The sequence below is a fragment of the Papaver somniferum genome, chromosome 2 (assembly GCF_003573695.1).
Source record: "Papaver somniferum cultivar HN1 chromosome 2, ASM357369v1, whole genome shotgun sequence".
Lineage (NCBI taxonomy): Eukaryota > Viridiplantae > Streptophyta > Magnoliopsida > Ranunculales > Papaveraceae > Papaver > Papaver somniferum.
Genome location: NC_039359.1, coordinates 54515826 through 54528527, shown reverse-complemented (window position 1 = coordinate 54528527; position 12702 = coordinate 54515826). Strand labels below are relative to the sequence as shown.

General features: G+C 35.0%; 1 protein-coding gene across 1 annotated transcript; it reads right to left on the bottom strand.

The window, feature by feature from the left end:
- Positions 1-10573: 10573 nt before the first annotated feature.
- LOC113347691 (probable xyloglucan endotransglucosylase/hydrolase protein 28) lies at positions 10574-12372 on the bottom strand. Its single transcript, XM_026591363.1, has 3 exons — positions 11821-12372; positions 11527-11735; positions 10574-11220 (listed from the first exon to the last, which is right to left on the bottom strand). The coding sequence occupies exons 1-3, from the start codon at positions 12127-12129 to the stop codon at positions 10695-10697; spliced, it is 1044 nt and encodes a 347-aa protein (XP_026447148.1). The 5' UTR covers positions 12130-12372; the 3' UTR covers positions 10574-10694.
- Between the last annotated feature and the right edge of the window lie 330 nt (positions 12373-12702).

Below are 12702 nucleotides of genomic sequence, written 5' to 3'. Positions count from 1 at the left end.
AATTATACCCTATTGTGAATAAAATGTAAAAACAGTGGGTACACATTCCAAATTATACCCTATTGTGGACATAATGTGAAGCATTGGGTACACATTCTAAATTATACCCTATTGTGGACACAATGCGAAGCATTGGGTACACATTCCAAATATAACCTATTGTGAATACAATGTGAAAACACTTGGTACACATTCTTATTATTCATTAAAATGAAAAATATGAAAACTGAAAAATATGACTTATTGTGAACACAATGGCAACAATGGGTACATATTCCAAATTAATCTTTATTGTGAACACATCTATTTTGAACCAAACATTCATATTGTGGACACAATGTTAAATTAAAAAAAATGATAATTCTCTATTGTGAACAAAATGTAAACCCACTGGGTACACATTCTTCAAAATAAAAAAAGATTTTTTCATATTGTACACACAATGTTTAACAATGGGAATACATTCCATCAATTAAAATATTAATTAAAATCATATTGTTTCTAAAAAGGTTTCCAAAAAATAATAAAGAAATATAATGTGGGGGGACTTATTAGTCATAACAATTTTAATTCAAGGGTAAAATAGGAAAAACAAATTCCATAAAACATTTTCAGGAATTTAGAAAAAAATGAACATTTTTAGTAATTAGATTTTCAAACGCACCACTTTTGGGCAATGACCCCTTTAGTCTTCCCATTCTTTTGAATATTAGTAGTGCCACATCTTGCTGCTCGATCTGCAAGGCGACATGATACTGGAGCATCTACTTCTCAAAGTTGGAACCCATTTGGTAAGACAATAAAGCAATTATAACGTTTATTTATGATAACAGTTGCATAAATCCATGGATGTACAATCCACCTCTTTTTCCAGTATGTCCTCAAATTCTTCCCATTAATTTGAAAATTGTTAGGGCAACATCAAGCTACTCGATGTGCAAGAGATGTTACTGGAGATTCTTCTCAACATTGGGTCGCATTTAATGACACTATTAGTGGACGTCTAGGAAGTAGTAGAGTTACAACTTACAAAACTACACCTACTTTTGATAATGGTTCTTATGAGCCAGAGCAACTTAGATCAATATCAGCCATGGTCGTGTACCAAAACAAATCGCATGAAGAATTAAGATGGGAGGATCACCAATTGGGAGATGAAGGTAGTCAGGTGTAGTCAACTAAGAGAAAATCTTCTGTGTCCATATTTTACAATCTTTTTGTCGAAGGTGGTCCTTGAATTTTTATATGTTAATAATGTCATTCCAATTTGTTTTCTGATTCTTTCAGGACGAAAAGACAAGATGGAGATTGCGGTACCCAATGATAGCTCTAAAAAACCGACGAAGGGAGCAGGCAAATGTGTCATTTGCCTTGAAGAAGAAGTCGACTCACTTTGGTACAGGTACTAATACTGTAAAATCTGTCTCGCTTTAGAACTAGAGCTAAACGTTTGATATCTTCTAATCTCGCAGACAATTGACAGATTTTTCCTTTTTCTGTTTTCTTTTCGCTTTGAGTAAATCCAGATGTGGGCATATCTGCACCTGTTTCAATTGCTCCATTGAGTTGCGGAATAGTTCACGGAAATGTCCTTTGTGTCGAGCACAGATTATCGATATAGTTCCGGCTTATATTGCTGGATGTGAGGAATAGTGCTTGATAGTTTGTTGCTACTTTGAAATAGTTCAACATGCTAACAAGTTTACAAGAGTTTCAGCAACGCATTATGTGTAATCTTGGGCACAAGTATGAGGCCAGTGGGGTGAGCCCTTTAACCATCTGTAAGGAAGAGATGACAGAATCGATCTTATGTACATGTTTCTTATTTAAACAAAGAGATATGAATGAAACAAAAATGAATCTCAGTTCTCTAGTAAACCAAAACTCATTCATTAAATTAAAAATCCCCATTTACAAATTCTAGAAATTCCATCTTTTATCTAATCAAGTTGTGTCTCTGATACTTTATTTGTATGAATTCTTTAAAGAATCACAAAATATTGATCTTTGGAAATGTCAGTGATGAGATCGTTCTGGGGTTTGAAGAAATTGAAGATTGCGTATGACCATATGTATCTTGTTACAGGTTTAAAATGTCTAGAGACTCTTTACAATGGTTTTGAGATGATGTAAGTATTCACTGGATTGCATTGGGGTTTTGGAATTCATTGTCTTTCCTAGTTAACAAAATTGAAATTCAGTTAGTTGGTTGTGCGCTGGCTACTTGGTATACATTGTTGCTTTATATATTGATTATGACATTGTTGTTGTGTTACGTTTATATTACAAGTTATAGTACGACGTAGGTAAATATTGAAGTTAGCTTTAGTTGAAATTTGAACAGTCTACTGATTGAGTTCATGTTTTTCTGAAGTAGGTATCATTGAGTTTGTTCATGGATCAAAGTACTTACTCTTCTTGGTTGATGTTTTTATTGCTTTATTGGATAGCTCTGCGGATTTATATGATTGCTCACTGACGCCACCAACGTCTTTCTTGTTCAAAATACTTAAGTGATAGTAATAACTAACAAGATCAGTGAACGCTTGATCACCATTTTCTTAAAGTTTACAAGTACTGATCTTAATTATGGAGTTGTTTACGTTGAAATCCCGAATCACTAGAAATCGTTCAGTTACCTTGTTTGCTGCAAGATGAATATTGGCTCAAAGATTGTCTTTGACTTCACCTCCTCAGACCAGCACCAGCATTAGCAGCAGCAATATTGGTAGTATTAGTAAAAGTGACAATAATGATTATGATGATGATTCCATGGTTTCTTACTTTTTGATGGTGGTGAAAGTCCTGACTTTCTTCTAATTTATCACCCTGATGAAAAATGAGAAAACATGAGTCTGTTAATGCATCTGAATTTGTTGGTTATCACTTCAGTATGACACATCGAATCGAAGATGTCTAGTTCCTGCCTGGGGGAACCCGAATTTGTTGTTCTGGTCTTGGGTGAAAAAAGAAAAGATAGAAGCGTTAGAAAACGATTAATAAAAAAATAATTTTTTAAAGTTTTAATAAAAAATTATAATTTATTGTTTAATTTTTTAGTCTCACATTGCGGAGTTTCCAATTTTTAGTAGTTTTAAGAAATTATATAAACCTTTTAGTCCCACATCGGGTAGTTTTTCTTCTTAAGTTGTATTTGTCAATTATATAAACAAATTCACTACTTTTGTAAAATCTATGGGAAAGGGGTTGCTCTATATTTAGAGGGACCCCCAAGGGAAAAAAATATTTTATATTGTTTTTCTCAAGGGTTCAAGATTTTCCTTTATGGTTTTTTTTCGGAGTTGTCAAGCTCAAGTTGAGCATCTACTACATATGCTAGTAGTAGGTGTATTAGGGTGTTTTATCCTGGAGATATCCGTCCTGTGAGGGCTATAGCATCACTCTTGAGTGTAGACGGGCACTAATGTCTTAAGGGCAACGTGTTGAACACGTGACTCACTCTGTTTTTCCAAAGTTTTGCCTTGTTGTTGTTGCGGAGATATGGGGAGCTCATTCGTTTCATCAAATCGATCACTTCCATTATAAAGGAGCTAAGTATCAATAACTTTTGCTTGTTTGATTTTTCCTTGTTTTTGATTATTGCACCCAACAATCTTAAGACATTAGTATTTGTAATAATAAAAAATGGCTGGTTGGTTTGTGAATCATGGATGTTAATTGTGGAGTGAAAAATAAAAACGAATTTTTGGTCAGCTGTAGAGTTTCGAGTTTATCTCTTAACCAAGAAGGAATTTCGATGAACCCTTTTGACACAACGTAGTAGACATCCGGATAGTTACCCACGTAAAGTTTCAGAATTTTTGGAGTTGTAAAAGTATTTTTTTGATATTTTACAAAACTGAAAAATTTTCCTGAAAAATTCTGACGGGCAAAATTTTGTTGTTAACTAAAGTAGTTTTTATTGGGTAACCATGATTTTTTTGATATGGTGGTTCAAACGAAGTTTATAAATCTAGATATTATCTTCAAAACTCATATTTAATCTGAACTAAGGTTTGTGAGATATGGTGTATTAGGTGATTGGAAAATTACCGTGTTCGTGGTCAGAGTATAAACGAAGTTTGTGACATGAAATTGAAAAGGAACATGGCTACCAGGCGCATGTGGATGAATACAAGTCTTCCAAAGATGACAAAGGCGAGAACATCAAACACAACTCTAAGCATAGTCTTCATAATAAAGGTATGTTTCGTAAAACTGAATCCGGCATTACTTTAATTAAGAGTGATTGTTATGTTTGTAAAATTCCTGGCCTTACGGCAGTAAAGTGTAGACAACATAAAACCTTAATAAGTAGAAAGTTAATGCTAATTTAGTTGAAACAAATTAGAACGAGTTCATTGACATGATGTCGGAAGTTATTTTAATAACCAATGTGAGAGACTGGTGGGTGGACTCTGGAGCCACTAAGTATGTTTGTTGAACAGAGACCTGTTCACCTCTTATCAGAGGATAAGGTATGTCGAGAAACTCTATATGAGTAACTCATCTGCGACAGAGGTTGCATAAAAGGGAAAGGTCGAGCATAAGCTCATATCTGTAATATTCTCACACTGAATGAAGTTTTCATGTTCCGAGCATATGAAAGAATCTTGTATCTTGTTCTCTTGAAGATGGTAAAAGATTGAAGATCTTAATTAAATGTGGAAAACTTGTTATAACTAAGGGTATTGATTTTTTAGGCAACAGTTATAGGACTTAGGGTTTATATAAGTTTAAAGGAAAATCTGATGAAGTGAACATAGTTGATTCTTGTGCTTTCTTTTGTGTGTCTTTGAATGTTTTGCATGGTAGACTTGGAACCGTAAAATTATAAGTCAATGTATAAACTGCCTAGCATAGGCTTCGTACCCAAATTTAGTTTGGATCTTGAACAGAAAAGTGAAATGAATATGCTATAAAATCTTTTAGCACAAATGTTCATAATAATTCTAATCCCTTAGAGTTAATTCAGTTAGGCCTAGTTGACATGAGTTCAACTATGGTAAAAGATGGTTTATAACTTCCGTAGATGATTGTACGAGGTACTATCTTGTATACTTTCTTAGGGATAAGGATGATACCTTAGAAGCCTTAAGATGTATAAACTTGAAGTTGAAAACCAATTAGAAGCCTTGAACATAATAATTGTATCCTTAAGGAGATAATAATTGCCATGTTGATTAGTTCAGGACTACCTGCGGTCTTGTGGGGAGAGGAAGTCCTCTTAACTAGTATATATCCTGAATATAGTACCCTTAAGGATCAGATGAAACTCCATATGATTCATGGAAAGGTAGATGACCTTCTTATGAATATGTCAAAGTGTGGGGGTGTTTGACTAAGATTGTCATTCCTCTTCCTAGAAGAACTAGATAGAAACCAAAAATGTTGATTGTGTCTTCATATAAGGTATGCTGAGTATACTTCTATATATAGATTTTTGATTGTGTGTTCTGATTTTTCATACTTTGGTGTGATTTTTATGAATTTGTTGTGAATACTATTACATAATCTAGGGATGCTAAGTTCTTTGAACATGTTTATTCTTAAACCTGTACCTCATTAGAGATGTGTTGTTGATCCCCTAGATTTATTTTCAAATAGTCAGAACTTATCTTAAAGGAAGATGAAGTTAAGGTTGAGCCTAAGAGAAGTAAAACAATTAGACTTGAGACTTCTAATGAAGCCGACTTCATAACATGCCTAGCTTAGTCTAAGACCTGTACTTGTAAAGAAGCCTTGATATCTACTGAAACCCCATTCTGGTAAGAATCTTCATTTAGTGAAATGGACTAAGTCCGTCGAAGCCTGACTTGGGAGGTTTATAGTTTACCTCCATAGAGTAAGACCATGAGATGTAAATGAGTCTTTAAGAGGAAACATTATGTATATGGAACTGTAGAAAAATATAGGCTAAGTTGGTAGCTAAAGGCTATAAACTAAAAGAAGGTGTATATTTCCTTGATTCTTATTCACATGTGACGAGATTTACTTCCGTTGAGATGCTAATTATTATTGTTGTCATAAACAAATTAGAGATACATTAGATGGATGTTAAGACAACTTTTCTAAAATCGTGAATTAGATAAAGAAATTTACATAGACCAACCTGAGGACTTTGTAGTGAAAGGTTATGATGACAAAGTTTGTGAGTTGGAAAAATTTTTATATGGTTTATAAAATAAGCACGTAAATAGTGACATGGAAAATTTGATCATGTGATAATGTGTAGTGGATTTAAGTTAATGAATCTGACAAGTATATTTACAAGTAACTTGTTAAGGATGCCTGTGTGATTGTATGCTTGTATGTTGATGATATGCTTATACTTGATACAAACATAGATGTGATTAATTCCACTAAAAACATGCGCTGAATGAGAATGTTGACTTGAAAGACTTAGGCCCTGTTGATGTAATCTTAGGGATGAGGATTATAAAATAATCTAACATATGTAGTCTTAGTCATTCTCATTATTTTGAATTTGTGCTTTAGAGATACAATCAGTGTGATTGTAAGCCTACTTGTACTCCGTACGATTATTCTTGTAGATTCAAGAAAAATGGATAATGGAGTATCTTAACTTGAATACTCAAGAGTTATAGGATGTCAGATGAATTTAATGAATTGTAAGAGTCCAGACATTGCCTATATTGTGAGTAAGTTAAGTAGATATAATTGTAGTCCAGAGAAATAACATTCAGATGCACTGAGTAGAGTATTATGGTACCTAAAATACTCTATTACCTTTTATTTGATTTATCAAATGTATCTTTCTTTCCTTGAGGGACTTTGTGATGTAAACTGGATAGTTGACTCAGAGGAGTCTAAGTCTATGAATGGATATGTTTCACTCTAGCATCAAGGTTTGTTTTTGGAAGATTTATAAACAAAAATATATTGCTCAATTCATTATGGAATCTGAGAGTATTGAGTTAGATAAAGCACGAGAGGGGTCCGAGTGCCTAAGATGCTTTTTAGAAGACATTCCTCTCTGGAATAGGCATGTGCCAGCTATATCTATACATTGTGTTAGCCAAGCTATAATAGCTAAAGCAGAAAATAACTAATCTCAATCGGCGTTATTTCCATTGATTGGATAAAATCCAAGGATAATATCGCGCAATCTTTGACGAAAGGTTTATCCCAAGAGATAGTTAGAAATGCATCGAAGGGGAAGAGGCTTAAGCTCATAAATTAAACTTGCATGAAGGATACTCAACCTTGCTGACTGGAGATCCCAAGATCAAGGTTTCGAATGAGACAACTAATTTATGGTGGGTAAAGGTAAACACTATCAGAGAATTTTATTCTCTGTGCCTTCCCTATGGTGTAGACGTGATAGTGTGACTGCATGTGAAGGATGACATTTAAGAAGTCTTAATGAGTTCTATAGTTTCAATTTAAGATTGAAGTGGGGTGTAGCAGTAACACTCTTTATGGAAACTCACCTATCTGAATGAGGAAGTGGGACGCTTCCTATGAGAATATGAGCTTTGATATGTCCAGGTCCAAATTGTACAAAACGGCACGAGCTTGGCAGCAATCTTGGAGATATCACCCGTGGTTGTTATCGCGAATTACATCAAATGTTAGTAGTTCAAGACATAGTTCACTGTCTCTAGCAAGTAATTCCGTTAATATCTCACTAAGCAAAGGTTCAATACCTCATGGACACCTATGCCTAAAATGGTATTTCCTGCGCTTTTTATGTGATTTTCGTTTTGATGGTTTTGGTATTACTTGAACTTAGGACATAAAGGTCACTAAGGGTTCACTAGTTCATGCTTTTTCACTTTGGTGAAAGATACCTATAGTCTCACCATCTGGGAACTAAAGATGAAAGATCTCAATACTATTATAATTTATGCAATCCATAGTATGACCCTGGGGTCAACACACTTTTGTGTGAGGGAGAGGACGTAGAAATGACTAGTATGATTTCAACACTTCCACGATCAGTCTGTTTGGATCGTGAGGTTGGGATGTTGATTTACCAAGATCTATCTGTGTTTTCATGTTTTATTGAGTTTTCATTCATGTGGGGGATTGTTAGAAAACGATTAATAAAAAAATAATTTTTTAAAGTTTTAATAAAAAATTATAATTTATTGTTTTCTTTTGTAAATGAAATTTTTTAGTCCCACATTGTGGAGATTTAAATTTTTAGTAGTTTTAAGAAACTATATAAACCTTTTAGTCCCACATCGGGGAGTTTTTCTTCTTAAGTTGTATTTGTCAATTATATAAACAAATTCACTACTTTTGTAAAATCTATGAGAAAGGGGTTGCTCTATATTTAGAGGGACCCCCAAGGGAAAAAAAATATTTTATATTGTTTTCTCAAGCGTTCGAGATTTTCCTTTATGGTTTTTTTTTTTGGAGTTGCCAAGCTCAAGTTGAGCATCTACTACATATGCTAGTAGTATGTGTATTAGGGTGTTTTATCCTCGAGATATCCGTCCTGTGAGGGCTATAGCATCACTCTTGAGTGTAGCCGGGCGCTAATGTCTTAAGGGCAACGTGTTGAACACGTGACTCAATCTGTTTTTCCAAAATTTTGCCTTGTTGCTGTTGCGGAGATATGGGGAACTCATTCGTTTCATCAAATCGATCACTTCCATTATAAAGGAGCTAAGTTTCAATAACTTTTGCTTATTTGATTTTTCCTTGTTTTTGATTATTGCACACGACAAAAAGCTCAACTGTCACTTACAGACTCACAGGTTATATCTGCAAAAATTAGTGTGGAAGCCTCTCACAAGGTTCTAATGGATTCAGGAGACAGGATACCTAAAAGAGATATCTCTTTTGGAAGTAGAAAAGAAATACACAGAGCGGAAAAAACTGAAATCCGACATAGCAGCAAGGAACACACAGTGGGACAACAAAATAGAGCTGATGGGGTCCGACAACTCTGCATCCAGAACATGAGGACCAACTACTGCAATGCTTAAACCAGGTTCTAAATTAGATCCATTACTTATGTCCATTCTCCTTGTAATCTAGTGTCAAGGAGATCTTGGCTAATCCTCTAGCTATTTATTTGGTCATACAGCTGAATGTGGTCGTTGTTGGTCCATCCATGGCTTAACCAACTTGACAGAAAATAACGTCCATCCATGTACAGTGTATGAATTCAGTATGCTGCTCTCTCTCAAACTTGCCTCATAATTCACATGTCTGTACTGGGCAACATGGAACCTGTACTATGAGTACTCCAGATTACGAAAATGATATATATCCCCACCCCCTTCCCCCGCCTGTGTGTCATGCGGGCAGTGGTTAATTCAATAATAATGGAACACCTTACTAATTTCAATCCAGAAGATCAAAGGCTAAAATCAATGCCACCCTACTAATCTCAATTCAAGGGATCAAAGGTTAAAATCAATGCCACTTAATGGTGAAAAAGAGTGAGAGAAGTGTAGCAGCTTGGTCAGATTACAAGTAATATTGTTAGAACTTCGACCATTTTAACTTCGATTTGAAATGTCTCCGGACGCCAGACGGATTAAAAAAAACTCAGTAATGATAAAAGCTGTGGGTCCTTAAAAAAAAGAAAAAAAAAAGTGAAGAGTCTCTCTGGAAGGAGAGAGGATATCAAATGGTCCCAAACGTACCTATTCAGTGTATATCCCCTCCCCTGCCCAGGCCACCTCAGATATGAAAATGCAATAAGAACTCAAACAAGTCCACTTTTATCTCAATCAATCAATCTTGGATAAGAAATGGTTATTTTTTTTTTTACAGTACCAAGAATATCCAAAAATAAGAAATCTCATCTCAATCCACAAATGTAATTGTACAAAAAAAAAAAAAAATTAAACTTTTTCAATAATGGCCATATGGTTGTAAGATGATATTATAGTAATACCACCGATCTTGTGTTGGAAATAGAATTAATAATGTAACTGAGAAGAAGATACTTAGCTCAAACCGATGTTGCTGGAGATAAAAATAATTAAATTTTTTCAATAATGGCCATATGGTTGTAAGATGATATTATAGTAATACCACCGATCTTGTGTTGGAAATAGAACTAATAATGTAACTGAGAAGAAGATACTTAGCTCAAACCGATGTTGCTGGAGATGCACAGAAAATATAGAGGCACGTATACGATACGCTGTCCTAAAGGCAATATCGCCTGCTACTCCGCTGAGATGCTATAGCAGTTGGCGAGTCACCTCCAGGATACAAGTACTGATAGTATCCCTCAATGTAGCATACAAAGAGAGTACCCTTAGAACTTGGCAGTGTTAGCAAAAGCTCAAAACAGAGAAACTAGAAATAAAAACTTATTTTCTGAAAGCAGAAGAAGAGATGTTTCTCTGTTGTGTCTCAAAAGAGCTCAAGACTCCTCCCTTATATAGTGTTTAAGACGTTACAAACGAGAGGAAAAATGCATGCAAAAAAACCATGCGTAAGAGATGTTTCTCTGTACGGGAAAGGCAACCTTGCCCTAGTCTAGGCTTTCCCCCCTCACACAAAAGTCTAATGACCCAAGGGCCATGCCCATTTAGCCAATTCTATGGTATTTAAGTCTAAAACTCTTTAAATTTTAATCTATGTGGGACTATTGTTTTATCTATTCAAATGAAAAAATAAGTAGTGGGCAATAGGTCTAGAGATCAAAACATAGTCCATGCAAATTTGGTATAACAAAGCCGTTTTTTCTACCATCTTGTTCAAATGGTGACAACTGAATTCGTTCGGCTACGACGAGGACCGCGTTTACCCCTGTGACTAGGAGAAGGTCCCTTCCCAAAGGTTACCGGGTCGAATTGTCGGAGTCGCTTGGCTTCAGGGGCGTCCAGCACACATTCTGCTGGAGGTGACAAGTACCTAGTGTGGTCGTAGCAGTACGAATACATCAGATGTTTCTCTCTAAACTTCATCATTTCAACCCGCTGATCAGACGAGAGTGTGTGTTTGATTGAACTCATGATATCAAGATTGTTGGTGGTTGCATCACTATCACAAGTGATGGATGATAGTTCAATTGGGTCTACCGTGCAACCATGAAGAACAAGGTCGGAAAACTCCGCGACATAAGGGGCGTATCTGTAATTTACCTTGTATTTACCACCATTGGTAGCCCAAGTTGAACCATCCCATATAGTTGCATACAAAGACATTGGCTTTGAAGGGAAGTCTCCACCCATTCCTTCACTCCTTTTCGCTTCTCTTATGGCTATATCATCCACATAAAATCTACAAGCAAATTTTTCACCACCCAAAATATTTACACGAAATTATTACTCCACTATTATATACAAAATAAAGAATAAAAGAATGTTCACTTTTTCAAGAAAAAAATATCAGGAAAATGACAAAATAGTGGGTGTGGGAAAAAGCACCAAAATACTTAAAAAGAAATAGCCTTATCTCTTGAGAAAAGGAAACGTCAGTGTGTCACTATAACCAGCTTAAAATGGAGGAATCTGATTAGGAGAACTAAAAATAGCAAGAATGAAGATTAGGAAACGAAGTAAAAAATGGAAGATGATGATTACATACATGATGTGAGATTGAGTCCATAGAATGGAGTAGTGATGAAAATCCTGAGAAGGATCAAACCAGAGACCATATCTTTCTTCTCTACCAATATTTGTGCTTCCATTTCCATACACATTTGTTTGAATCTTCCAATCTTTTCCTCTTATGTTGCCCAAGAACTCAAAATCTAACTCATCATGGTTTCTCTCAAATATATCTCCATTTGACATCTGCAAAAATTAAGCAAAAATTACTAAAAGATAAATAGAGGACTCCGTTTTGCATTAGTATCAATTAATTAAAGTATGTACTTACGTAAAAGGCAACGACAACCCCAGCTGTATAATCTGCTGGTAATTTGATAGAAGCACTGAAAAACCCATGAAGATAAAGGTCTTGAGAAACAAACCCTGAACCTGTTCTTTTGTTTAGCAAGAGATGAACTGTTTTACCACCATCATCTTTATAATTAGTCACAAGATTATTATCTCCAAATAGATGATTATAAACTTCATCAAATGATAGTACTGGTAGATTCTTTCTCATAGAAGATGATGTTGATGATGCTACAGAGACAACAATTGAGATGCTAATTAACAAACAAATAAACATAAATTCCTTCATTTCTCTGGTTTCTTCTGTTCAATAATTAAGCTCTCTTCTTGTGTGTGTTTTGATGATGATTTATTAATCTTCTTCTTCTCTTCTCGTCTTCTTTTGTGGTGTATTTTTCTTTGTTTATTCAATGGTGCTCTGCTCTGCTCTAGTCTATACAGAGAGAGAGAGAGCTATGAGTGAATGAAGAAAGAGGGAGATATGATACGGAAAAAGGAGAGGGCACTGAAGAAAAGAGTAATTTTTTTTATTAGCTTTTTTTGAAAACGGTAATGATTGTAATTATCTATTCATATAATTTGTGAGTGAGTCTCTCTTTTAATTCGTCAAGTTGGAGGTACTTTTGTTTGAGTAGAAATCAAGCATTTCTTTAGCAAATCAAAACTCATCGGCTTCTTAAAAACAACTTTAAGGCCTTTGGGATATACACCGCCCTGCGGCCCTACCACTGTGGAGATTGCAGAGAATGTTCATGCACTTTTTATTACCTCCTCCTGCGGCGGGTGATTGTAATCTAGGAAAGATCGTTTCATTGATACGTGAAAAATAAATAGAAAAGGAAGGGTGTTATGAAACAGTGTC

Coding starts and splice junctions, on each gene's coding strand:
- LOC113347691 (XM_026591363.1), bottom strand. CDS start 12,129: ATGAAGGAATTTATGTTTATTTGTTTGTTAATTAGCATCTCAATTGTT. Junction 11,736..11,820: donor GGGTTGTCGTTGCCTTTTAC/GTAAGTACATAC, acceptor TAATTTTTGCAG/ATGTCAAATGGAGATATATT. Junction 11,221..11,526: donor TGGACTCAATCTCACATCAT/GTATGTAATCAT, acceptor ATTTGCTTGTAG/ATTTTATGTGGATGATATAG.